Raw genomic sequence first — 27,633 nt, forward strand, 5'->3', positions numbered from 1 at the left:
TTAAAACCCATCAAAATTAAAGAATAAAATGACCAAATTACCGTCGTCTTCCCCAAATCGTTTAGGGTTTGAAACTGAAAAATTTCCCCCCCCAAATCGTTTAGGGTTTGAAATTGAAAAATTCCCCCCCCCCCCAAATCGTTTAGGGTTTGAACCCATTGAATGGTCGAAATTTTGAACCCAAAATACAGATGCCCACCGGTTATTACGTTATCTAAAAGCTATGCCAGGACAATGAATTTTTTTGCCCTCATCTAGTTCCTTTCAATTGACGGGCTACTGTGACTCGGACTGGGCGACTTGTCCCATGACTCGGCGCTCCATGACGGGCTACTATATTTTTCTTGGCTCCAATCCAATTTCTTGAAAGACAAAGAAACAAACCACGGTGTCTCGTTCCTCTGCGGAGGCTGCATTTCGAGCCATGACTGTTGCTACTTGTGAGTTCACATGGATTACTTCCCTCTTACATGATCTTGGTATAGGTCCTACCTCCCCAACACCATTGTATTGTGATAATCAAGTGGCTCTTAACATAGCCTCCAATCTAGTTTTTCATGAACGAACCAAACATATCGAAATTGATTGTCATGTTGTTCGTGAGAAACTTCAATTAGGGTTATTACAACCAACCAAGATAGCCAGTGCCGCGTAGATTGCAGACTTGTTCACTAAGTCACTTGGTTGTGAGCAGTTTCACCTTCTGTGTTCTAAGCTGGGTATTGTAACCTCCACGCTCCACCTTGAGGGGGAGTCTTACCATACACGTCTTCATCAGATTAGGATAGTGTATATCTTGTGCATAATCATAGGAGATTCATAGGAGAGATTTTAGCATAGCCAGCCTAGTATTCTTATCCAATCTAAACAGTAACCTTCCTTCCTTGTATTTGTAAATCTCTATATATTGTTATTCTAAATACAATCGAAGCAAGCCAATTACGACCAAAACACTTCTGAGTTTATCAACTTAACAATAGGATGTGATAGACCATTAACTTTGGTACATCGGGTCATCTTAATGTATAGCCATTCAATCGATAGATTTTTTTTTCCCGTCCTTTTCTTACATGTCTGAGCATAAACGGATCATATTTTACCAATTGTTTACCCAAACTATTTACCACTTGGAATCTAATTCTTGATCAAAATCCAACTTAGATCCAAACATCTATATTTATATTTGACCAGAAAATAAAAATGGGCCCAACACAAAATTAGATCCATTCTCATCATAATTCTAACTTCATTTTAAATAATGGAAGAGGGTTGGGCATGCCGCTAGATTTCAGTAGCCTAGCGAGATATATCAATCACAGGGCTGGATATAGGAGGGTAAAGAGTAGGGCTGTAAACGGATCGGATTCGATTCGGATAGTACTATATCCGCATCCGCATCCGATTAGCAATCGGACGGATTCGGATAGTGCTAAACGGATACGGACACAGATACCGATCAGATATTTTATTCGTTTACATGAAATATAGCTTTTCGGACAGCTATATATAGCTTATCCGTATCCACATCCATTTAGCTTTCGGACGGATTCGGATAGTGCTAAACGGATACGGAAATGGATTTCGGCTATTCATTTACACCCCTAGTAAAGAGGTCTTTTTCAAAAGAAGAGGGAAGGGAATGACACATGTTAGGCATCCCCGCGACGTACCCAACTAGATGATTACTGTTGCTTCAAGGTGGTTTTCATTTGTCATCAACAAGTTTTTTTTTTTTTTCCATACCTCATAGGATGTGATGCAGCATTGAGTTTGGTACTTTTGAAATTTTTTTATTTTGACACAGTTTTTGCGGTTGGCAATGGCTCTTGTTTTCTTTATAAGAACAGCCTTGTTGCCTGCTGAAAACACAGAGAGAGAGAGAGAGAGAGAGAACGCATGGACAAGGAAGAGATCAGCGAGAGCGACAAGATAGTAGTGATTGGAGGAACTGGGTATCTGGGTAAATACATGGTTAAGGCTAGCCTTTCCTTGGGTCATCCAACCTTTGTGTATGTACGACTATTATCACCCACTTCAATCCCCTCCAAGAAAGAAGCTCATGAAGAGTTCCAATCCATGGGAGTTACCATCTTCCAGGTACTCTCTCTCTCTCTCATATTCATGTTTTGTGTTAATAAAGCTCATGAACTTGCTCAAATCTCTTATAGTTTGAGTGCTATACGAGTTCAGAAACTGAGATCATCAGTCAGTTTGACTTGCTTGAATATTTTCTTTTTTTTTTTGGTGGGGGACGGGGGAGGGGGGAGGGGGGAGGGGGGAAGGGGTTGCCTTGTTGAGAATGCATGCTGGCGGATCAAATGGTTTTAAAAATCAAATCCAACCACGGAACTGTTTGGGGATCCACTTTTGGTTTTTGTAGAGTAATTACATGATTTTACTTTGGGAGAAAGAACGCTTACCAGTGCTGTGTCTGGGCGTGTACTTGCACCCAGACAGACCCTACCGTGAAAAAATTGGTGTTGCCCTGAAAGGCAAAAAAACCAAGGGCAGTGCCGATCTTTTTGTGTTGGGATGTGTCTAGACCATTTTTTATTTTTATACATAAAGTTATGGTCTTATCCAACAAACAATCCTACTATAGACACCTCATTATATCACCCCAAGAGGTATATTGGACAATAATGAATAGGTGTTTTGGAATAGGGGTAGAGAACTCATTCAAGATTCAACCAATACCGCCCAATACATATCGGATCCAGATCTTCTACGGTGCGGGCTGCCTGTCCTCCCATGCTGCGTAGATACAAGGTGGTGCATATTGACCGCCTTACCCCTGCCCGAACGCCTTGCTCGGGTGGGGGTAAGGCGATCATTGCACGCAGCTCTGTGTCATGCACAGTACAGGCAGGATAGGGTAGCGCGCCATAAAAGATCTGTGTTGATACATATCGGTATTAGAACTGGCTGAGACTGTGAACTAAAATTATGAGTTGATTGAAAAAATTTGATTCATGGGCAGAACAAATTTCTATCTTGATTTCTGCCAATACATGTTGATTTCTACATTAACTAATTAATGCATATATAACTTGGATAATAGGGTGAATTGGATGAGCATGAAAAGCTTGTATCCATTTTTCAACAAGTAGATGTAGTGATCTCTACACTTGCAATTCCACAACACCTTGACCAGCTCAAAATCATCAAAGCCATAAAGGAAGCTGGTAACATAAAGGTGCTAATTAATTTCTTTACTTTCTTGTTTATTCTCTCTTTCATAAAAATTTATCATCATTTAATTTAGTTTTATTATAATTTGTCCATTTCTGTTCCCCCAGATTTTGGGAATGATACGGATAGGACAACAACATCACTTCCACCATTCCAAAGGATCTTGGATGTCAAGAAGATGATAAGAAGAGCCACTGAAGAGGCTGGGATTCCCTACACCTATGTCTTAGCAAACACATTTTCCATAAATTTCATATATTACTTACTCCATCCTCATGATCAGCTCCGAGAGGAAGTTATAGTCTATGGCAATGGTGAAGCTAAGGGTTCTTATTACATGATAGAAATCTGAAATAAAAAAGGAAGAGGACAGAGAGATGGTCTGAGCCGATTGAGGTCGTTCTGTCCTCAAGACAATATTTGCACCCTATTACTGTAAAGGGTTACAACAAACCTGCCTCCCAAAATAAAACAGGCTGTCTTGAACACTGGTTTGCAGAGCCAGTAATCAACTTGAAATCATGTAAATTATTATACTATAATGACTTAACTCGTGGGCTATACATGGGTTTGGACATACCTGTTCATATGGGCTACAACCATTGGGTTTAGTGTTGTTCCAAGGGTTGCACCCCCTTTTGACCAGTCACTGATCCAACGGTTGGATCCTGAGCACCCTTTGATTAGACACGATCCAATGGTTGGAACCTAACCATTGTACTGATCTATGGACCGTTGATCCCGAAAAGATTAAGGCGCCTAATTGTGATGATGTGCACGTGTGCCTCGCACATGCGTACGCGCACGCGCTCGGACGGTCACCGTCCTCGCTCGCAAGTGTATTGTACAATCCTTTCTAATCATAACATGTGATAAAAGACCATTATCATATATAAGCTAAGGGAATTCTTTCTCCATAACCAAAAAGTCCCACATCAATTATTTGAAAAATTCCAACAGTACAAACACTCTTAATTATATTGATGAGTTTGCCTTCAATTTACTTGATGGGTTTGTATATAGATTGAGTTATGAATATACATTGATTTATTCCCTATAACTTAACAGCGTGTAGTAGACTTACCTGTCAATACATCGGGATTTGCCTTAGCTTATTGCAATACACAGCGATTTTGAATTTTGAGGAAGATGTTTCTATCTATACAATCAAAGCCTCAGTCGACCCTAGAACATTAAATCAAATCATCAACCTTAGACCACCTAGGAATATTGTATCGCAGATGGATTTGATTGGCTTGTGGGAGAATAAGTTGAGAAGGAAGCTGAAAAAGGTTCATTTACCAGAGGAAGAAATTGTCAAGTACTCTGAGAGTAAGAAATGCTCCCTGACCAATTTTGATTTGAATCAACTAGTTATTAATTTTTTCAGTGAGGATGATAGAATATTTTGAATTCTTTTTAAGCCACATAAGGATCTGAATGGTAACATTCTTTTTAAGCGTTTTTAGTGTTTTTTCGTTTTTTTAGAATAGAAACATACTAAAAACTGTATAGCAAGTCTGGTTCGTTTTTTTGAAACGAATCGAACACTTGGCAGACTTATAGCACACATTTGCAAAACACCAAATTGATGTTTCTCATTCCCCTGATAGAAACACTTCTACCAATTTTCGGAGAAACAGAAGTCCTACTTTAAGTTAACGGGGGTAATATTGGAATTTGACAGAAAAACATAACATTTGGTGAAACTAAACCTAAAATCGCAAAACACTCTCATTCTCACCTCTTCTGTGCAAGAACGACGACCATCGCCCTCACCCTCTCCATCTTCTCAACTCGCCCTCGCCCTCTCCATCTCTCTCTCTCTCTCTCTCTCTCTCTCGTCCTCTCCATCTTCTGAACTTACCCTCGCCCTCTCCATCTTCTCTCTCGCGCACGACCCTTGCTGCACTTCGAGCACGACCTCTGCTGCACTTCGAGACTCTGCTCCTCATCCCAAGGTATGAATTAGAAGGGTTAATTTGTTTATGTTTTATTTCAACTCCATTGAGTTGTAAGAGCAGAAAGCAGATGCTGTTACAGATTCTAATCGAACTCTGTTATGGGAGTGTGAAGTTCAACCAGAAAAGTGGTGTATTGTTTCTGATGAATTGTTTGTTAGAGAAGTTTATCCATCTTGCAAATCTGATGAGATTGTAATAGAAACAGTAGGGGCATCTTCAGGAAATAATGCAATAGCTCTGTCATCAATTGAACCACTAGATACCAGGTAAAACAAAGTTAGAATGATCATTTATTCTTAGAATTTCACAATTTATCCTAATGTTGTTGTGTCAGCTGCCATACCCTTGAACCAATGTGTATATTCGTTGCCAATTCTGGGAAGCAGAAACAGAGCTTTTTAATTCTGATTCATTTGAAAATTACAAAATTGGAGAGTTTGACAATGAAAAATCATTCTTCTTTAAGGTGATGGATTTATAGAAAGGAGGCCCTTCTTATATATATATATATATTTTTTGTCATCATGTAAGTTAAGGTGTTGGTGCAAAATGGCTTCCCATTTGCTGCTTAGTGCAGCTGTCCTTGTTTGGTGCACTGGTCACATGATATTTTGGTGTTGAGAGTCAGCTGGAAGGTGATTGAGGCCTTTTCATTGATCTTTGTTTACTGGCCTTACCAATTATGTTTCTCAGCCATGCTCTGCTGTAAGAATTTCTAATAAAAAAGAGAGAAATATTTTTATTGCTCTCCAGTTTATCTTATCTTTCTCTAGTTCTTCTATATTGTTTTGCTATTCTTCCCTAAGCTTTTGTAATAGGACCAGGTTTTGCATTATTTTTTATGGAATGTCTATTTCAATGATCCTTGAAACTGGGACAAATGCCAGTGTTATTAAGAGAAAATTGAAAGACTGCTTCTTCCAAATATTCCAGAGTTATACACCTCCATTTCATGAGTTAATCATATCTTGTTACCTGCTTGTTGCAAAAATTATAAGTACAAAAGCCATGGTGTAGGTGGCAATTACATAATTTTTGGTAAACAGCAAAAATGATTCTGTTAAGTGCGATCCATACAGATTTCTGTTTCTTCTAAATTTCAGAAATGTTTTATTTTTCGGGGTTACCATACAGCATTTCAGGACCCAGAAACGCTCAAAAAACACAGAAACACATAAAAGTATACCAGACCCAAAAACACAAAAAAAAAACAGAAGCATTACCATACAAAGCCATATAGCTAACTGAGATGATTCTGCCCCATTATCAAATAAGAGGGAAAGGGAATTGTAGATGTAGGAAGAAGCAAGTTGGATTAATTTAAAAGAAAAGACTGTTGGGAGTACGATGTTTTGTATTCCGTCGCTTGCATAAGTGGGTTGATCATAGGAATCAGCCTACCCTGTGCTTTAATTTAGAAAATTTTTAGGACTATATAAGTATTTTGGTAAAATTCCTGTATAGGGTTTCATTATAAATTTGTAGCAAGGGTTCTTTCTCTATAATGCAATTTGAGAATGGTGTGAGGTCGAGTGGCTATAACCCAATTCTTCATTGATATTGAAGCAGATCTCTTTAACCGTAGGCTTTGGCAATCTTGTTGAACCACGTAAATCCTTCTGTGTACTTTGATTATTTGTTTGTGATTTTCATTATTTTCTGCATCATTTAACGGTTTTCGTTTTCTACAAAGGCAAAGCTTTTAAATCATACTAGTCTTCTTCAGACAAAATGATATGCCAAAACTAACTATTCAGTGTTTCTTCTAATCTCTTCTACTTATGTTGTTGCTATTGTAGTTCTGCCTCACCCAGACAACGTACGCGCATCCATCCTCCACACATCTTTGTGAAGGGTGATCAGGTGAGCTTTGAATTGGGGGAGGATGATTTGGAGGCTTCCCACTTATACCCAGATTATCAGTACATGTTGATTGATCGTCTTCTTGATATATGTGTGGTTAATCCCCCACCCGTTCCCAAGTTCGCTGTATTTTGAATTGGTTTCCATGTTTCTCTACCAAAAAGATCCTGTCCAGCACTCTGCCCGGGCTGCATGTGCAACGCCAGACTGAGTGAGGCATGAAAAGACCGCCTCACTCCTGCTTGGACAGGAGCCAAGTCCTGTTTATCTAGGATACTTCAGGATAGGATTATGGTGAAGCTTAGTTTCCTTGTATATCTATATTTTATGTTCCTTGTACTCATAGAATTCCAGCTTTGTAAGGTCTCTTGATCATGTACATAACCACTGTTCATACCATGAGCTATCAATGAATGAAACACATATTCCAGTTTGGCATGGTATAAAGCTCTTACCACCAAGTGAAGGACCTTGATATCAATAGGAGACATCATTTTAATATTTCCATTAGAAACAATAGTATTGGCAAATGTTGTTGCACTCACTAGGACTTGCCATACTTCAACCAACACTTACCAATGGTATGAATAGGGCGACCACAATGAGTACACCAGCAAACAACTGGATTAGAAGCGGTGGATTGCCACAACCACCCATTCTACGTCCACGATCTTCCCCTGACCCACGACCTTTGCCAGAAGCATCATTACCATGAGCATTACCACCACCATTTAAGGGTGTCAATTTGGTACCAAAATCGTTTACCGAACTGGAAGACAAACAACTCACCATAAAAATCAAGAATTGATCTTAGAGTTTCTGCACGTAGCTGTGATTACAGTAGAAATGGAGGTGGGGCGGTACAGGAGAAATGTGCCCAGACCACGTCCACTTATCTTAAAGGGTATTTTCGTATTCAAATTTTTAATTTGGGCAATCTGATCCTAAAAAAATGGTTGGTGAGTATTGAAGTTTAAAACTAAACGGCAATTAGTTTGATGGACTAATTTACATACTTTCAATAGATGAGGGGGTGTACATGAAAACGGCCATAGTTGAGGGGTGTCCCTATATTTTTTTCAAAAAAAAAAAAAAAATCGTAGAAGAGAACGAGAAAAAGGGTGAGGGAGAGAGTGAGAAAGAAAAGCCTACCTGCGAATAGAACTGAGCCTGAACTGATTCGGCGGCTTTTTCCACTGGCGTCATCCCCTCCGGTGAGTTCTACTTCTTTTTTCCCCCTCTTTTTTTTTTTTCTTCCTCCTCTCCTTCTTTGCTGCTCGGTAATTCTCACCTCCTCGTTTCTTTTTTCTTCGTCTTCCCCCCCCCCTCCTTTTTTTTCTTCCTTTCGTCTCATTCTCCTCTTCTCGGTTCTTCTCACCCTTCCCCCCCCACCGTCTACTCGTTTGTTCCCAAACCCCTGATTTATTTTTCCTTTTCTTCCCTCATCCCCTTCTTGGTTCTACCCCCTTTTTCTCCTTCCTCATCTTCTTCTTCTCTGGTTTTCTCCATTGTACATAGGCAATACGAGCTTCTTCTTCTCTGGTGTTCTGTTTTTCTATTTTGAATTCAAATGATTAATCAATTTTGGAATGTAACTGAGGATTTAGTTAGGTGCTTCTATTTTAATCTTCAAGCCATATCAAGAGAATCATTTTCATAGACTTCCTTTGTTATGATCAATTTCTTTTCCCACTTTCAGATTAGTTCATGAAAGAATCTTTGAAATCCGCTCTAGTATTCAGCCATAGTAAAAGGGTATACCCAGTGCACGAGGCTCCCGCCACTGCGGGATCTGGGAAGGGTCATAATGTACGCAGCCTTACTTTCGCAGAGAGGCTGTTTCCAGACTCAACCCCGTGACACAATAGGAGCAACCTTACCGTTGCACCAAGGCCCACCCTCTGTAGTATTCAGCCATAGTATGCCCTTATTATTCTGGCATAGTGTGTGTTTTTTTTTTTTTCCTGTGCGGAAATCAAAATGGTTTGGCATCATAGAGGTAAGAATGGAATACTACATACTTAAAAATTTACATGCTTTATAATTCTGTTTCTAATTTCTATGTTATTATGCTTTTTTGTTTATTGTTTTGTTTTTTTATGAATATTCTTTGTTATATCTTTACTTTGTTCATTATTTGTTGATTTTCTCATAGCATTAGCCTAATTATTTCATTTTGTATTGATGTGGCTTTTATGTTGTTTATTGTCTCTTGATGTGACTTAAAGTGTTGTTTCTTGATGTATCATATAAGCAATTAAGCGTAATTATATCATCACTATACTAGCTATAATAGATGTATTTAAAAATATATATATACTAGGGTGACTTGATTGCCTTGGCATGCCTTGGTTGACTAGTGTCAATGATTGACATGTCTATACGTTTCATGGTTCTTAATGCATGTAATAAAGCTTGAATTGTCACTCTTATCCAGCAATTCTGAATCTGTTCTGCTCTTATCGCCTCTCTGTTAAAGCTATATACGTCCGTGTGATGTAGACTCAATCAATCATGAAGAATGAACTACAATAGCAATTGGCTTCCTGTTCTCAATTGGAGATTTCCAAACTGACATTTATGTGTTTTCATTTTTGTCTCTTTTACAATCATTAACGAAATGTAAGCCCCATTGTTGTTTTATGATGACAATGCTTCTTGAAAATTCAAACTGTTGTGTTGGACTTGAAGCATCATAACAGGACCCTTGAGACAAAATATTTTTTGGACCTAAATAATTTTGTTGTGTTGTTTTTCATCTTTTGCTTCTTTATGATATTGGACCTTGATTGTGGCTTATTGTTTGTTACTCAATCAACAGAGGGTCTAAGGGACTAACGGATTTTCAATGTCATTTGAAAAGTTAATGAGTAAAAGAAATTATGATAGTAATGTAAGACTAGATTAGAGTTAACCTAGCCCCAAGAATACTCACAACACAAAATTAGCAACAGAGGACAGAATTAGAAAGTAATCAAATCTGAGCAAACCAGCAGCGGGAATGGGCTCCAAATCTGATCGAAGGCTAGCCTTGGTGGGGTGAATATGTGCTTCAAAACTCAGAAGTGGAGATCTGAGTTGGTCTTGAAAGTAGAAGGTAAAACTCAGAATTAGAAGCTAAGTGCTGTAGAACAATCCAGCCAGCAGTAAAGGCTGAAAGTTGGATCGAGTAGAGGCCCTGCTGGGTGTGTTTTGTGCTCCAAAACTCAACTGATTTTGTCGGCTGGTTAAGGAGATATTCAAGTCTGAAATCTGCTGGAGAAACAAAGCAAGAACTGATTCTGCAGGGGTGTCTTGATCCTTCTCTGGTGATGATCAGCAGCAGCAATCCTTGGAATGATTAATGGCTGATTTAAGTCTTCAAAGAGTGTAATAGCAGTAACAAATAGGAGTCTCACAGCAGCAGCAACAGGGGAGATCGATTGAGAGAGGAGAAGAGGACAGAAGAGAATAGAACAGGGGGGATAGGGAGATTTGGCTCTCTCAGCCCTAGGGTTTTGGTTCTCTCAGCCAGGCCTCTCAGCCCTTCAAGTCACTCACATGGACAAGAGAAAACTTGCTCAAAGCAATAATAATCAACTTCATTAAATCGTGGGGTGCCTCTATGGGAAGGTTACAATATATGAATAGACTCAAGGGGATGAGTCAAAAATAGAAAGATATAAAATAGCAGTCTCTTAAATGGCTGAGACTTGCTTTACAAGTAATGGGACCAAATAAAAAGTGACTAGAATAGAAACTCTAACTCAGCTAAGCAACTAAATAGAAACTCTAATTTTGAAACAAATAACTAACAAAATAGAAACTAGATCTATGCTAAAATAGAAACTAAACTACTCCTAAATCCCCACGCATAAAGTACCATGCAATTTGATCTTTGGCCCCACAGAATCTTCTAATAATGTTCCACCAAGGCAAAATAAGGGGTTGTGACAATGTTCACGTGAACAGTAACATGAACAGTGTTTTGGCCTCTTTTTCTTCGTGTTTTGTCCTACATCAGATAGATTGTCCTTGGCAGAACACTAGTTGGCAAATTAAAATACTTGCAAGAAGGGTAGCCAAGTGTCGAGATGGCCATCAAAGTGACAAGGAAGATGGTCTAAACCTCCTGATCGTTTTACAAGGAGATGTGTTGGAAGTAGAAGAAGAGGAAAGAGCAGCCGCAATAGTTGGAGAAGACACAGATGCACAGGAGGGGCCAACAGCAGTATTTCCTTGGTTCAATAAAATCAAGTGTGATGATTAGGCAACTCCTTTCTGAAAGAATCCCCTTCAAACTCTGGCCTGCAGCAAAATCTCGTCACCCTTCTGGACAGATACTGGCTCCAAACCAGCAGCAGCCTCCTGACTCTGATATTCTCTGCTTTCTCCAATGTCAGTCGACACAATCCTCTCAGTATCCTCGAACTTGGCTCAAGTACTGGACAACATAGTTGTCACGATGTCTAGGTGACCCAAGGCGTTGGAGAAGGTCCAAAATCAAGTCAACACCACATAGGCAACCAAGGCGTCCGCCTAGGTAACCAAGGCACGCCTGGACGCCTTGGCATTGCCTTGACAACTACCCTTGGTGCCAATGTTACCCTCACTGATCCCCCTCATGAAGTCCCTAACCTCCAATTCAATGTTGATGCCAACAGCAACACATTGACCTTGAATGGTGGAAGTGTTAATATTGCAACACTTAGATGGGGAAAGGCTGAGGATATGGAATCAATAGGCCGTGAGTTTGATCTCTTATTGGCTTTGGGTGTAGTCTACCATGACCATCTCTTTGACCCTCTTCTCAAGACCCTCCAATTCTACTGGAGAAACAACACAGTATTTTTGATGGCCCATTTGAAGAGGTAGAAGAAGGACTATGTCTTCTTGAAGAAGGCAAGAAAGCTGTTTGACATTGACATGATACATTTGGACCCTCCCTACCCTGGCTCTCGAATCAGTGTGACTGTTTACCATTTCATAAGAAAGTGTCAGGATGGGTGCAAGTCCCAAAGTTAATGACTGTTCTCTGATCACATGTGTATGAACGAGATTTTGAAACAACTGAATTGCTGATTCTGTTCCATCCAAAGAAAATGAGCTAGAGAATAAATGTGTCCAGCTTATTGAAATTGAAATTTAAAACTGTGTTGCATGTACTCGTTGTTATCTGGAGAAGTATGCAGTCGTACTTTGGTAGAATACTTCTGAAGCTTATTAATGATCCCTGAATGTTCCTAGTAGAACTTGTTAAGTCCCTATTGTACTTAGTAAACATCCTTGACTTCACAAATGAATGTTGGAATTTTACTGTATTTTTTATTGGCAGGTGCTACCTTTTAAGACAAAGCATTAAATTGGAATTTCGTTTTAATGAATTTTTTAGGTTGCTGCCCTGTTTTGAAGTTAGGGGATACCTGCTGCCTGTCAGTTTGTAAGCGGCCGGGAGGTGCTTCATTTTAACTCTCTGTTGACAAGTGAGAGGTTAGTGTCCCCTCCACTTTTTTTTTTAGCCCTTATTGTGTATTATACTTTTAAATGAAAGTGTCCTGTACAACTTTGATATACAAGGACCAGTGGATTAATGCATAGTCTTTACCTTTCTATGCCTCATGTCTGCCTATGAAAAATCTTCTTCGAGGGCTAATTTAGACTTTGAGGAAGAGCCATATTGCTCTCTTTTTAAGCTGATGTGATTGCACCAACCACACCCTCTAATCAGGCGAGCCTTGAGGATGTGCTGGTTGTGGAATTTGATGGTTCAGTTTCTATTAAAGCTGCAATCATTACTGTCTTTTCAAAATCCTTAAAAATGGCCTGTGGACCTTTAGTCCTTGCTGCTAATCCATCATAGAACTGCCAGTACTTGAGTAATTACAAAAGAAAGATACTGGGATAGCAAGAGAGGTGTGTAAGGAATGAACATGGAGAGGTTGTAAGAATAGACGATGTATTGAGGATAATGAATTTGAGGATGGTAACGAAGGTCGTATTCTTAAGAATTTGATTGGAGGAAGAGGAAAAAATTGGGATAGAGAGAGATTTAAACGTCGTCGTTCTTTCTTGCGGGTTTTGAAGTTTTCTCATGTACAAAATCTGTAGGTTAGAGTTTTTCATGGTATAAGTTTGAGTTATCTGATCTTACTCTTCCTAGGATGGGAGGAAGAACAATTTCGGGTAGAGTCTTCTGAACATAAAGAGCTTGCTTAGGTCTGAAGAATTGTTACTGTCCTTGATCAGTTGTTGGATGTCCTCTTGCAAGCTAGTAGGATCATTGGAGGTGATTTACCTCAGTTATGGGTTAGAACAGAGAGCGATGCCATAAACCTTGTGTATTTGAGAGATCAAAGTTTTTCATCTTAGTAGAAGTTTAGGAGGGCATAATTATGCAGCAACTTTACCCTGATCCTTGGTTATTATCCATAAGGTTATCGAAGCTTATTCTGGCATTGTTTTCATAACCATCTTATTGTTATAAAATGGAATGGAATCATATTGAAGCTTTTTATGGAGAGCCTAGGTTGTGAAGAGCTTGCCTCGTGGACATAGGCCACATTTAATATGAATTAATTTGGAGCTTTTGCCCCTTCGTGCACCTCCCCTATTCTTTATTTTACAATCTAAATGACTAGATGTTGATGGACTTATAACTGGTTGGGTTGAAGTTTAATAGATAATTCAAAAGAACAAGCAAACCTAAATCATACTTATAACTTACTTTGAAATTACTGTTCATGGGTTAAATAAGAAAATAGGTGAAAAAGTAGGAAAAAACAGAAAACATTGCTTCTGGACTACACTTTAATAATGGATTCAGCAAACAGGAAACATAGCTACTTTTCTATTATCAATGTTTTGTTTCCTTCGTGGTCTTATCGTTTGTTGCTCCCTTGTCATCTTCTTGAATCCCATCCAAAGCTCCAAATCAGGAGCCAATATTTTAAACCTCTTAAGCTTCAGTGACAAATCTCTTCCTGAACTATGAAGGCTGATTGGTGATTCCATCCTCATGCTGCTTTGTAATGTCGTAGATTTTGTTTCATTCAGCTCAGCTTGGTGTATAAGTACATGGATTCTCTTTGGCAATTCTAAGAAAGCTTTCACTCTTAAATCCTCTGTGCCGTCTGTGTTGGGTGTTTTTTTTTTGGGGTAAAATATCATTTTGTAGCTTGGATAAGAGCTTTTTGCACAATTCCAGGCTCTCCATGTAGACTTCCTTGAACGAATACAGCAGATCTTAGTTGCGCAAGGGCATAAGGTGTGAAGGGATGAATCTCAGGCACCTCCGGTAACCTCTCTGTATGTGGCCTTGGATCAATGTATACATTTTGGCTTTTCAAGTGAAATCAAAGGTTAATTTGATCCAAAGGTACACGGTACACCTGACTTGGAGAAACTTGGCTTCAATGATGAACTCACAGAATGAATAGTTTTTTATTAATAGTTGATTTGGACGACCTTTGGCTGCGGGTGAGGAGGTTGAGAGCTAGGATCCTACCCTGAAGTCTCAGTTCAAACAAGATTAAACTGATAGAGAAATCTCTCTTTCAAGCGATTAGAGTTGGGTTGTGTATTGGTTCTGTCGAGAGGAAGAGGAAGACTTTTTTCTCATTTACGACAGAATGTTATGATATTATATTAAACAGGGCCACTATTATGAGTTCTGTTTTGTTTGACCCTGATACTAAATTCTGAATTTGTATATTGGTCCTTGCCTTCAATCTATTTGCTGTTCTGTCGTAGACTCTATTGGCCTTTCTAAAAGGGCACAGACTTGCCACTGAGCTCTTTAATTGAGGATTTTCTTGATTGGGAGTGGGCCCAAGCGACCAAATTAGGGTTTTGGAACCCTAACCTTCGAACACCTAGTTCCAATTACCTTGAGTTACCCTGTTTCTTTACTATCCCAGACTTTACAGCTAGTTTCCATTGACCAATTTCCTACCCTAGATCTTATCTTATTTTGTCCTGCGCTAGCTATTATTCTATTCCCCTAATTTTGGCTCTAATTCCTTAGTTTAGAGTTATGATTTGTGGGCTGCCACAACACATCCGTCTCTCTCTCTCTCTACCCAAAAATATCCTGGTTGAGATTTATGGTCAAATTAAAGGTCTCCAGCAAAAGAACACATAGCAACCCCAAGAGTTTTAAGGTTTCATTTATACACTTAATCTGTTCTTGTGATATTATAAAGGCTTCACTTATATTTTTCCCCGTGTATGGTCTCTGCACTTCTGCTTAGCTGGTGAGGTTGATGTTGAAATGAAGATATGTCTCTTAATTTGGAATTCTAGAGGGGAAAAAACTAACCTGGATAAACTCTAGACAATTTTTAGGGTTGTCCATTCCAAACTCTATTACTCTATTATCTATCAGGAAAGAACGACTGTAATTCCTCTATGAACTTTTGGTGAGGCATCCAGAGAAAATATGCAAACAACTCAGCCTTATCTCAACTAAATGGGGTTGGCTACATGGAGACCCCTTCCCTCCAATCAGCTCTATTCGAGATCATACTAGATACAAGGCCTAAGCTATGCATGTCTTTCCTCACCACCTCTCCTACGGTCATTTTAGGTCTGCCCTTGGCTCGTTTAGTTTCTTCAATCTAAACAAAATCACTCCTCCATATTAGATCATCCAAAGGCCTCCGTTGAACATGGTCATGCCACCTTAAACGACTTTCTTGTAGCTTACCATGCATCGGAGCTACTCCCAAATCAGTTCTAATATGATTATTTTTTACTTTTCCTTCCTAGTGTAACTAAAGTTACACACCATATACTCCGTCTTCGTTTCAAGGTTTATCTCCATAACTCCGACTTGACGTTAAACTCTACTTTTGTCTCATCCATCAAGACAACATCGTCAGCAAAAAGCATGCACCAAGGAACCTCATCTTCAATGTCTTTGGTTAAATCATCAATGATAAGCGCAAACAAATAAGGGTTTAAAGCTGATCCTTGATGTAACCCAATTGTAATTGGGAATTCATTACGTTGACTCCCTACAATTCTTACACTAGTCACCACACCATAATATATATCTTTAATTATGTTCACATATTTTCTTGAAACACTTCTCTTCTCTAGTACTTGCTAGGTTAACTCTCTAGGAACTTTGTCATAAGCTTTTTCTAGGACTATATGGAGATCCTTCTTGCAATCTCTAAATCTTTCCATGAGTCACCTAAGTAAATAGCTTTTGTCATGGATCTTCTTGGCATAAAACCAAAATGGTTTTCTGTAATAATAGTTTCTTGTCTCAGGTGGGTTTCAATAATCTTCTCCTATAATTTCATAGTATGACTCATTAGTTTTAGGCCTCTATAGTTATTGTAGCTCTGAATATCACTTTCAATTTTGTAAATCGAAATTACAATGTTTCTCCTCCATTTATCTGGCATTTTCTTGGTGCTCATAATCTTATTAAACAACTTGGTTAGCCAAGTTAATTCACAGATTCATAAGCTCTTCCACACTTCTATTGGGACCTCATCTGGACCTAGTGCCTTGCCTACTTTCATCCTCCTTGAGCTTCTTTTACTTTGAACACCCTTATCTTTACTACATATCTATGACATGTGGTGTCTTGAGGGTAATGCACTATTTTGGGACACTATTAATCGAAATGTCTTTATTTAGTAGGTTGTGGAAAATTTTTTCCATCTCTCCTTAATGTCCTAATCCCTAATTAGTACTTTACCATCTTCACTTTTATTTCATCTAACATGTTCAACATGTTCAAAATCTCTAGTCTTCCTTTCCCTCATTTTAGTCATCTTATAGATAGTTTTTTCCCCTTCCCCTGAGCTCAGATTGTTAAAAAGGAGAGACTGTATTTGAAATGTAAATATTTAGTTCCAGAATGAATTTGTTCCCAAAATTTTCTCCCAAAGCGGCCTTTCAACCAAATTTTGATCGTTTTTTTCAATTTAGAAAAATGAAATAAAATTTGAGTTTTACTTTGTTTTGATTGATTCCTTGATTTAAATTTTCTATCACTGCAACCACCTTTTACCTCATGCATGCGTCTTCTTTGTTTTCATTTGGATCACCATTCCCACTTCACTACTAGGCAAATAGGGCATCAAATTTGAGGCCTGTGATTCTTTCTTGGGCATTACTTTGTTAGAAGCAGTTAATACTAGTATTTATAGGTATATCAACAACAAAGATTCCTGTTATTAGTTGATTTATAATATCTCAAAATTCTTGCAGGACTTGAATGTCTGTTCATATTTGAATTGGGACTTTTTCTACCTGTCCCTTCATGACTGACAAACATAATATGAAACTATGTATGCTTAAACTAGCTTTTCAATTCTAGGAAGGGGTGGAAACTTGGTGACTATGCCTATAGCCTTGGAAGGATTCAACTAAGAAGCTTATGTGTTTTCTGGAACTAAAAGTTTCAGCAAAAAATCATGCAGTGATGCAATCCGGGTCGGGTTAACCTTTATTCGATCGCTTGTTGGCCCACTTAAGTGTTAGATAACTCAAACCATGGGCACAAGTGGCAAGACGGTAAATTTTTGTAGTCTTACAAGAGCAATGGCAAATCTGTAAATAGTGTGAATAGTGGATGGCCTTGTTGGAAGATAAGACAGAATTAGATCTAATCTGGGGGTAAATATGGCAGATAACTTAAAAGGGGGATAGATTAAAAACAAATTTAGAAAGTAGGGGCTGTTCTGTAATTTTAGTGAACAGTGTTTTCTTCTCGCTCTCGACAAACAGCAAGGGTGGTAGAACCTGAAGCTATTTCGGCCCAGCCAACTCCCTCATGAACACCAATGGAATTGAAATTTTAAAGGTAAGGGACCACCTCACAGACCTCTGAGACCCACCAATCACAACCCAAAACAGCAACCAGAATTAAATAAAAAAAAGGGAAAATTACACTACTACCCCCTGAGGTTTAAACTAAATACAGTACGACCCCTTGTGTTTTCAAAATATACATCCAGCACCTTTAAGTGGATGTTGTTAAGTATAAAATTTAAATGGCAATTGTATCCTTCAATTGAAATAATTATATTCTAATTTTTTATTTTTCTAACATAAAAAAGTAGGACCCACCACTATGTCTTCCCCTTCTTCTTTCTTCTTCTTCTTCAACCACCGCTGCAACCTTCGTCCCACTCTTTACGATCAAAGCATCACAAATCGAGATCTTGGAGCATAGCTCCTCTGATCCATGGTCACTACTCAACCCAACTCGGTTCGAAGTTTGAAAGGAAATACTTTAGCACATCCCTCTCTCTCTCCTTCCAAACCCTAGAATCTTTCTGTTCTTTTTTCACAAGTTCTGTCAGTTTAAGGACTCGAAGAGATGTGGTGAGCAGAGAAGACCATGGTTCTTCTTTGAAAATTTATCTCCTCAGTTGGGGTATCCCCTACTGCGTGTCTGCACAACCATCTCAAAATCGAATTAGTGAGGAGAAATTTGTTCTAATAACTTATCTTAGCAATGATGTTTATACCTAACCTGTTACATTTGTTTCTCCCTCTGCCAGAGGGGATGGGATGAGAGGGCAAAGCAGTAAATCATAGAATTATTTCTTTGCTTCAAAGGCAGAGAGACACCTTTTGTCTCCTTACTACTCTTGCTTTACTTTGTGACAGCCATTGACACTATCTTTTTGTGTTCTTTATATATGTGGGAAGTGGGTACAAGAATAATGGGATTTAGCTGAGTTGGGCATGGTATTGAGTCATCAGACATCATCAGAGAAGATGAGGTTGAAAGGAAGCAAATCTAACATATACTGCACACAATTTGCCACAGACACCACCAGATGCCAACCCAACTCATCTCAGATTGCTTTCGGAAATATTTCCCATCCCTTCCTCGCCAATTCACCATGGCTTTATCGATTAAAAGACCAATAGATTGAAATCGTCGGAAGAGAGGGAAGAAGCTAATAATTTCGGGGGAGAGATGGTTTTCAGTAGTGTTGTATTGTTAGCTGTGGGGAACCTGTCGTCTGATGTGTGGGCTGTGTGGCAATATATGGCTTTGCTATCCAGAGAGATTGAACAGCCAACAATTAAACAATTATTGGAGCTCGTCTGTTACTTCCCTTTGCAGCGGTTGGTTCGTCTTGCTCTTTGTCTGTGGACCTTCTTCTGTTTCCCGCCACCCAATTCTTACTACAGATACTCTTCTGATGATGATTCCGATTCATCTTCTGGGTCCGATTACAATGTTGACGATTCACATTCTTGCAGATCGCCACAGCAAGAACCTGAGGCAGGTTGTCAGTGATGGGCTTGAAGATGGCCTGAGGCAGATCACCGGAATCCTAAATTTTGCGTCGGATTCGAGCACCAGGGGAAGGGGGTGTGTAGTTTGGGTTGCCCTATGGGCAAAATGGTAAGCTCACACCCCATTAAGGGTATATTTGTCATTGTAAGGCATCAATGGCCAACACATCAGCAACTAACAGAATGCTCTAACGGAGTGGGGCTGAGTGTAACAAGAATCCTAAACTCGGGTTCGGGGTGTATATTTTGAAAACACAGGGGGTCGTACTGTATTTAGTACAAACCTCAGGGGGTGGCAGTGTAATTTTCCCTAAAAAAAATCACTGAAGTTAGAACTGGCGGTAAAACAGAACCAACAAAGATTTCAACTGTGCAACTCACAGCAGAAAGGTTTGTCCAGCATGATACCCTGAGGTTTGAATCACATATGAGAAACCCTACCCTCGACCAAAATCTCATACCAAACTGTTCAGTTATGGCAGAGATTGAACTCAACAGCTGGGACTACAGGAACCTCCCAGAAACAGAGAACAGAATAGTTTTAAAGAAAAACTGAAACTCATGAAGTGGAAAAGGAAGAAATATGAGGAATAGAATAGATATCAAACCTGGTAGAAAAACTGGCTGATTCAGACGAAGGAAAGAGAAAAAGAATCGAAGACAAGAGAGAGATATGCACAGCTCACAACATCCATCGCTTTCAACAAAATAAAATTTCATTCCAAAAACTCTAATCCCAATCGTTGGGTTACATGCCCTTTTATAAAATAAAATTCCTAATCCTATTGTGAAACTGAAATCATAACTAGACTTTAACTCTATCTAATCCAAAACAGAAGACATAATAAAATTGGACTCTTACCTTCCTACGATTTAGTGCTGGTGTAGGGGAATCACTACACCTACACTTGCTGGTTTTAGACAGCCGATTTAAATCATGTAGCCTTGGAAGGAATCAACTGAGAAGCTTATGTGTTTCTGGAACTAAAAATTTCACAAAGAACGATGTAGATGTTAGCATTTTTTGAAATTCATCACCCCCCCCCCCCCCATTTTTGTATTGGCATGCATCCCCTGTATGTGTATCAGTACTCTAGACAATATTGTGCTTTGTGTACAATGTCACAGGACTGGTGTAATGGTTGGAGCACATGCCATGTGTTTGATTTTTTAAAAATTTTTAACGCATAAAAGGGAGTGTCTAAAATTTTTGCCCTCTGGCACACATGTAAAAGCATATATTTTTTTAAGTATGGGTTAGGTCTAGGTTGCTGTCTTGGATCCTTATCTTCATTGAGATCTTGGGGAAGGTGAGACCTACCTATTTGTTATGTCTATAACTGCTTACTTTAAAGCACTAATCCCCATATCTGACCTGATAGGATCCAGATCCATCTGATTCTTGGGCCAAATCTGGACCAGGTGCATTAATTTGAGTCCCATCTGTTTCCAAACTCGGTTTGAATTTCGAACTGGTTTTGGATCCATATAATTTGTCTTTCGCCCTAGGGAAACTGTGAAAATATTCTCAGCTTTCCCCCCTCCACCCCCCCCCCCCCCCTAAAAAAAAAAAAAAAAAAAAGAATCTTATTTAACTGATTTGAGCCAAGCTTGAGCTAAAAATGTTTTCAGATGATTCGAGACTGAACTTTGCATCTAATGGTATGACATGAGCCATGCCCAAGCTCAAGAGCTTGGACAAAATAATTGCAGTTATATATATGGATGTCCTGCTAATTCCAACTGAAACCAAGTTATATTCACCGGAAAGAAAAGTAGTTGCAAAGAAATTTAAAAAAAAATAGAAAAGAGGGGGGGAGGGGTTGAGAGGGGAAAGCAGGAGCCTTGAAGTTATTTGTGTTTGATTCCTTTGGATCGATAATTTTATGTATATATGTTGTTCTTTTGTCAATTTTCCATCATACTTCTAGCTTTTTAGGTTGTCATAAAATTATTGGAGTAGATCATTTTTCTTGATATGTTATCTTGTTAATATGTAACCCTACTTCCCTTAATTTCCTTTGCCTCTACATTTATATTCTTGATTATCTGCATACTTTCAACAACTTTCCTTATTCAATCTCATTTGAGTAGCATCTGTTTGCATAGGATCAAAATGAATGACCCTATGAAGCAACTGCAACAGAGCTTAATTGAGGTTGAGACTGAAGCTGAGAGACTTCTTTTGGCGAGACACCAGGTGATTAAAAGTTTCCATGTCATGTTAAGAAAAAGTATATTTGCATTTCAAACATTTGTCAAATGTTGTGGTGAATTCTGGTGGAAAATGCAGCTGGTTGAAAATGATAGAGCTAGAAATGGGAATAGAGAAGCACTGACAGCACTTCGTAAGAGAGCTCGAACGACAAAAACCAGTGTGCCAACCCCTTTTGAGTCAATAATGAAGGAGATCAAAGGACCTGAATCAAGGCCATTGGTGAAGGAGGTTTGCACCACTTGCGGAAATCATGATTCAAAAGAGCATACTTGGATGATGTTCCCAGGGACACATGTTTTTGCACGGATTCCATTTCACGCTGCTCATACCATATTGGAGAAAGGTTTTTGTTTTACTTACCTTTTTTCTACCTCCATTCAATTTTTTCTAAATTGATGATCTGTTCAAGGCAGTTTTTAGGACATTGAAAGGGCGTACCCAGTGCACAAGGCTCTCGCCACAGCGGGGTCTGGGGAGGGTCACAATGTACACAACCTTACCTCAGTTTCGCAGAAAGACTGTTTCCCGACTTGAACCCGCGACCACTAGGTTGGTCATAGTTTTTAGGACATTCTCGGAGAAAATCCATCTTATCATACTGAAACCACTACAATACTCTCTGCAATTTTTCCCATTTTCTGAGGTGTATAAAAACAGGGCGGTTTGGTTTTCCTGCCTCGTGCACACGTAGGAAGGGCTTTCTGTGCAGCCCTAATATTTGCCATGTGGCAAGTTGGATAGGCCCAATGTCCACTTCATATGCTAAATTTCGAACCAGCCATGTTCCAAATTAAAGATTTGAAGATCTGCTAAGAAAATGAAACTATTTGAAAAAATGGGAAAATGGTTTGAGAACAAATGGAAGGCTAAAATACAATGGAAAACACCAATACATGGGTTTGATAACCATTTTCTTTTATAGTGGTTTGCCTATTTGTTATTTTAGATTTCTTGTTCTTTTCTTTTGTTTTTTTTTTTTTTTTTTGATGAAATTGTTCTTTTCTATTGGGTATGCAGATCAAGAACGACTTGACTATGATACAAAGAAACTACAAAGTTATGTGAAGGAGAAGTCACTTTGGATTTCAGAACAGGGTGTTCTTGCTGACAGTATTGGTCCAGGTGTACTTAGATCACTGGTTACATTAACTGACAAATCAAAGTAAGCTTTGTGGTCACTCTATGGATGAGATGTAATTATGTATCTTTTCATGCTGCGAGGTACTCAAGGGATGGTCATGACTCATGAGTCAACACACTTGAAGAAAATGGTTGAATTGGGGGGTGGGGGTGGGGGGGGGGTGGGGGAGGGGGGTAGAACAAGTTGTAACTTTGTTGTTGTCCTTTTAGTATAATAATTTTTTTTTCAACTAGGATAAATTCTATCATTTCACATAAAAATTGCATTAAATAACTTTTAAATTATTGAAAACTATTTTTTACCGCAGCATTAAATAATTTTTACGAATAAGCTATGTGGCAATTAAAAAAAAAGTTACAACTTCGTAGGTCCCCACTTTGGTGACAAGAAGTTGTTCCCAATTCATATATATTGTGTCTAAGTATGAGTTCGTTATAGTTTCCATTGAGGAGGGAGAGAATAATTGACTAGAGTTTGAGTTGATGTAGGCATTTTTTTTACCTCTTCGGATCCATGTAGTCGACCCTATTTAGTTGGGATACGGTTATGGTTGTTGTTGTTGTAATTTTAATTTATAATTTAATTTTAAAATTTTGATTTTCATTTATATTTTGGCAAAATGTTGTTTTGTCTAGTAGGTCCAAGGGATTTTTCTAAGCATGCACAATTATTTGTGTCACATTAAAAAGTGATGTGGCAAATCTTATCGTTGGATATCTTGGTGATGTTTAACTATGCCATGTGTGAAATTTTATACACGTCCAACTATATAGCCCCTTTACTAAATGGCAAACCTTCTTAATGGTCAATGTGCCTTGATGGTTTCATGGTTTTCAGTGGTTTTTTTTTTTTTTTGTCTTTCGCCAAACAAACATTATTTGGGCTGAAACTTAGCATATGAGCAGGAGACATTGGATTTACTTGTCAACAAAATTTCAACCTAGACGACGTTCTCTTTACCATAATTATACATATTTTATGGGTGAAAGAGAACTCCATTTGGTTGTATGGCCCTTGTGCCAACACGAGGACCAATGGGAGCACATGCCATCTAATTATAGGGGTGGGATGATCATTTTGCACTACCTATGTGTTTGGATGTGGGGGCCCCACCAAGCAGCCTTCTTTTGCCCTTTTTGGGGCGAATTTTTCTTGCCTGGGGTGTAGACTCCACTAGCACCCCATCTCACTTTTTCTCTATTCCCCAAGAAATTACTTACCTGTCTCTTATTATTGATTGAACTAATAGGAGATCCTTATCGGCTCTTGCCTGCCCGCATAACCTCCGCTACCAGGCAAAAAATAATTTCCCATATTTATATATATATGTATACATGATTGGGCCTGGCTCAAATCGAACTTAGTCCAAGTCCAGCTTGACCCAGGCCTGAAAATCTCACCCCTGGCCCAGCCCAGGCCCTATCGGGCGAAGGCAGGCTTGGGCTCCCCTCAAGGGATGAGTGGAAAGAAAGGGAGAAGAGAAAGGACTCGCTTTGTTTCTCAATTCTCATAATGGGTTATAATTTCATGGTTTTAATTCCTAACCCAAAGTAGAGAGGATTTAAATCTTGGAGCTCGACTTCCATTTAAATGTTCCCAGTGGAACTGCATCAATTTCATTTTTGCACATAAAAAGGCATCTGGATGATGTAATTTGGTTAACTTCATTTTTGCCCTATTCAATTCAAATTATTGTCCAAACACAAAACAAACTTTCATAGATTACATTTGCTTCTAGATAAAATAATAAAAAAAATCTTATAAAAAACAAGGGAGAAAGAAAGCTATCTGGGCACGTGCAGTGTGCTGCCCGCCCCTACAACTAGATAAAGAGGCACGAGAAATGATTGTCGCACCCATGAAAAAGTGGAATTTCTTGGAGATGCGGTGGTCATTTCGCTCTAGGCAGAGAGCAACGTACCATACACGTCCAAATAGCAGTCTCTTTTCCAAAAAAACATACTAATTTTACATGGTTTGAAACCTGCGGATCTCTTTCCCCTTGTTAACTCTTTTTAGCCCTATGAGGGATCTTTATCCCCTCAATTTGTCTGCCCCTTAATTTTCTAAATTCCATTTAATAGGGTGGTGGAAATGACCACCCTATCCTCTGCCCGAACACACTGCCTTGGGTGGGGTCCACCCCCCTCTATTAGAGGCGATTGAGGAAATTGACGGACAGGCAAATTGAGGTGATATTTTTCCATGAGATAGCTAAACATAAATATCCAATACAGATATTTAAAACCAAGTGCATCAGGTGTACGGAATATGATAACTCGATACTGATACTTGACCGATATGGTAGTGATGGACCAGATCAGGTGGAATGGGATTGATCCCTGGATTGGCCGATCCAACCCAATTCCTATTTAAAACCTACAATTCCAAAAGGATTCTGTCCTGCACCCTGCCCAGGCTACATGTGCAGCGTCGGACTTGGTGAGGCGTAAAAAGACCGCCTCACCCCTGCTCGGGCAAGGGTGAGGCGGTCTTTTCACGACTCACCAAGTTCGACACTGCACATGCAGCTCGGGCAGGGTGCGGGGCAGGAGCCGAGTCCCCTACAATTTGAGCTCATTTTGTAGTTCTCCTATCATTGTCGGACGATCTACACATCCAACTAAGCTAGTCGAATACAGATTTCTTACCAAAAACAAAAATAAATCGAATACGGATCAAATCACACGATTCTAATAAATATTACAATCGGGTATCAGCCAGGACCCATCGGTCCAATTTTTCTGATACCTAACCCGTGCCCATGTGGTTTTAGTGCACGATATATCAGATTGCATATCGACCACCTTCAAAATCAATACAATACCGATAAAATATCGGTAGATTTGGTACGGACCGGTCATTTATGATTTTTCTTAAAAAATGAATTTTTTTTACTAATTTAGCCCTACACTTCATCAATACGGTATCGGCCAGGCATCGGTACCGGTCCACCTTCAAAAGATACCGATACCTCAAACCATACCGCGCAAGTCCCTAACATAGACCCGCGTAAATGTCCTGTTTGCAGGGTTGTCTTGTCGGAGAAGATTCGCCGCCATGGAAGAAGCTCGATTAGCTGTAGTTCGGGTAGTTCTTTGTCTCGTAATCTCCTAGAATTTGTTTTCAAATTAATCAAGTATAACTCACTACTGTTTTAGTTGATTTTTATGTTTTTTGTCTCCTCACTTCATCTTCTGTTTCTTGTTGAAATCAGGGGAATACATTGACTACTGTGAGTCTGTGAGTGAAGAATTAAGTTTTGCTGTTTATAGCTTTCGTAAGGTACTTTTGGGTTTCTTGTTTTTGTGAAATTTCTTACCGGTTCCAAATGATATGGGGGCTCTCCAAACAAAGTGGGTTTCACCTTTCAGTTCTTGAATCTTCATTAGTTCACGTCGTAAGTTTTCTTGGTGAATTTTTTGAATTTTATTTCTGCTCTTATCGATTCTCTGTTAAACTTATATGTATCTGTGTGATGTGAAGAATGAACTACAATAGCAATTGGTTTCCTGATCTTAACTGGAGATTTCCAAACTGACATCTATGTGTTTTCATTTTTGTCTCTGAATCAATCATTAACGAAATGTAAGCTCCATGGGTTGCTTTTTTATTACAATGCTTCTTGAACAGAATATTTCTTTTGGACCTAAATAGTTTTGTTGCTTTGTTTTTCATCTTTGGCTTCTTTGTGATATTGGATTTTGATTGTGGGTTCTTGTTTGTCAATCACTCAATAGAGGGTCCAAGGGACTAATAAATTTTCAAGAGATTAGGATAGATTCGCCTTGGGAGAAACACTTGCAAGAAGGGTAGTCAAGATGGCCATCAAAAGTGACGAGGAAGATGATTTTAACCTCCTAACCGTTTTACTAGGAGATGTATTGGAGGTAGAAGAAGAGGAAAGAGCAGCAGCAATAGTTGGAGAAGACAAAGATGTACAGAAGGAGCCACAGCAGCAGTACTACCTGGATTCAATAAAATCAAGTGTGATGATTAAGCAACTCCCATCTCAAGGAATCCCCTTCAAACTGTGGCCTGCAGCAAAATCTCTTGTAACCCTTCTGGACAACTACCAACTCCAACCCAGCAGCAGCCCCCTGACTCAGATATTCTCTGCCTTCTCCAATGTCAGTCAACACAATCGTCTCCGTATCCTCGAACTTGGCTCAGGTACTGGTTTGGTTGGAATTACTGCTGCTGCCATCCTCGGTGCCAATGTTACCCTCACTGATCTCCCTAATGTAGTCCCTAACCTCCAATCCAATGTTGATGCCAACTGCAACACATTGACCTTGAATGGTGGAAGCATTAATGTTGTGACACTTAGATGGGGAGAGGCTGAGGATATGGAATCAATAGGCCATGAGTTTGATCTCTTATTGGCTTCGGATGTAGTCTACCATGACCATCTCTTTGATCCTCTTCTCAAGACCCTCCAATTCTACTTGAGAAACAACACAGGATTCGTGATGGCCCATTTGAAGAGGTGGAAGAAGGAATCTGTCTTCTTCAAGAAGGCAAGAAAGCTGTTTGACATTCGCAAGATACATTCAGACCCTCCTTCCTCTGGCTCCCGAATCGGTGTGGTTGTTTACCATTTCATATGTAAGTGTCAGGATGGGAGCAAGTCCCAAAGTTAATGTCTGTTCTCTTATTTGAAAGAATTGAAATGGGGATTCTGTTCCATCCAAAGAAAAAGGCTGAAGATAAATGTATTCACTTCATTGAAATTGAAAGTTGAAGCTTTGTTGTATGAAATCCTTCCTCGTTATACAGAGAAGTTTGCAGTTGTGCTTTGGAAGAAATACTCCGTAAGCTTACTAATGGTCTCTGAATGTTCCTGGTAGAACCTGTTATGTCCCTATTGTTCTTAGTAAATATCCTCCACTCTACAATTGAACATTGGGATTTAATTGTATTTTTTGTTTGGCAGGTGCTACCTCTAACACAAAGCATTAAGTGTGCTAATAAAATGTTATAGGTTGCTGCCCTGTTTT

General features: G+C 39.1%; 2 protein-coding genes, 1 long non-coding RNA gene and 1 pseudogene across 5 annotated transcripts; all 4 read left to right on the forward strand.

Annotated features, from left to right (window-relative positions):
* Positions 1–1,838: 1,838 nt before the first annotated feature.
* Positions 1,839–7,154, forward strand: LOC122645722 (annotated as a pseudogene).
* A 5,219-nt stretch (positions 7,155–12,373) lies between these two features.
* On the forward strand, positions 12,374–22,664 carry LOC122645720. 3 transcript variants are annotated; one of them, XM_043839059.1, is made up of 4 exons: positions 12,374–12,488; positions 21,369–21,474; positions 21,568–21,835; positions 22,510–22,664. In XM_043839059.1, the coding sequence occupies exons 2-4, from the start codon at positions 21,391–21,393 to the stop codon at positions 22,656–22,658; spliced, it is 501 nt and encodes a 166-aa protein (XP_043694994.1). In that variant the 5' UTR covers positions 12,374–12,488; positions 21,369–21,390; the 3' UTR covers positions 22,659–22,664. The 3 variants fall into 3 exon arrangements, with proteins under 3 accessions (XP_043694994.1, XP_043694996.1, XP_043694995.1); XM_043839061.1 differs by having other exon boundaries at positions 12,404–12,488; positions 21,384–21,474; XM_043839060.1 differs by lacking the exon at positions 12,374–12,488 and adding an exon at positions 14,575–14,593 and having other exon boundaries at positions 21,384–21,474.
* Positions 22,665–25,976: 3,312 nt separating this feature from the next.
* Positions 25,977–27,633, forward strand: LOC122645724. Its single transcript, XR_006330506.1, has 2 exons — positions 25,977–26,046; positions 27,570–27,633. It is a non-coding gene; the product is annotated as an uncharacterized LOC122645724 (long non-coding RNA).
* On the forward strand, positions 26,454–27,285 carry LOC122645719 (protein-lysine methyltransferase METTL21D-like). Its single transcript, XM_043839058.1, has one exon. The coding sequence runs from the start codon at positions 26,455–26,457 to the stop codon at positions 27,274–27,276; it is 822 nt and encodes a 273-aa protein (XP_043694993.1). The 5' UTR covers position 26,454; the 3' UTR covers positions 27,277–27,285.

This window comes from Telopea speciosissima, chromosome 11 (genome assembly GCF_018873765.1).
Source record: "Telopea speciosissima isolate NSW1024214 ecotype Mountain lineage chromosome 11, Tspe_v1, whole genome shotgun sequence".
NCBI lineage: Eukaryota > Viridiplantae > Streptophyta > Magnoliopsida > Proteales > Proteaceae > Telopea > Telopea speciosissima.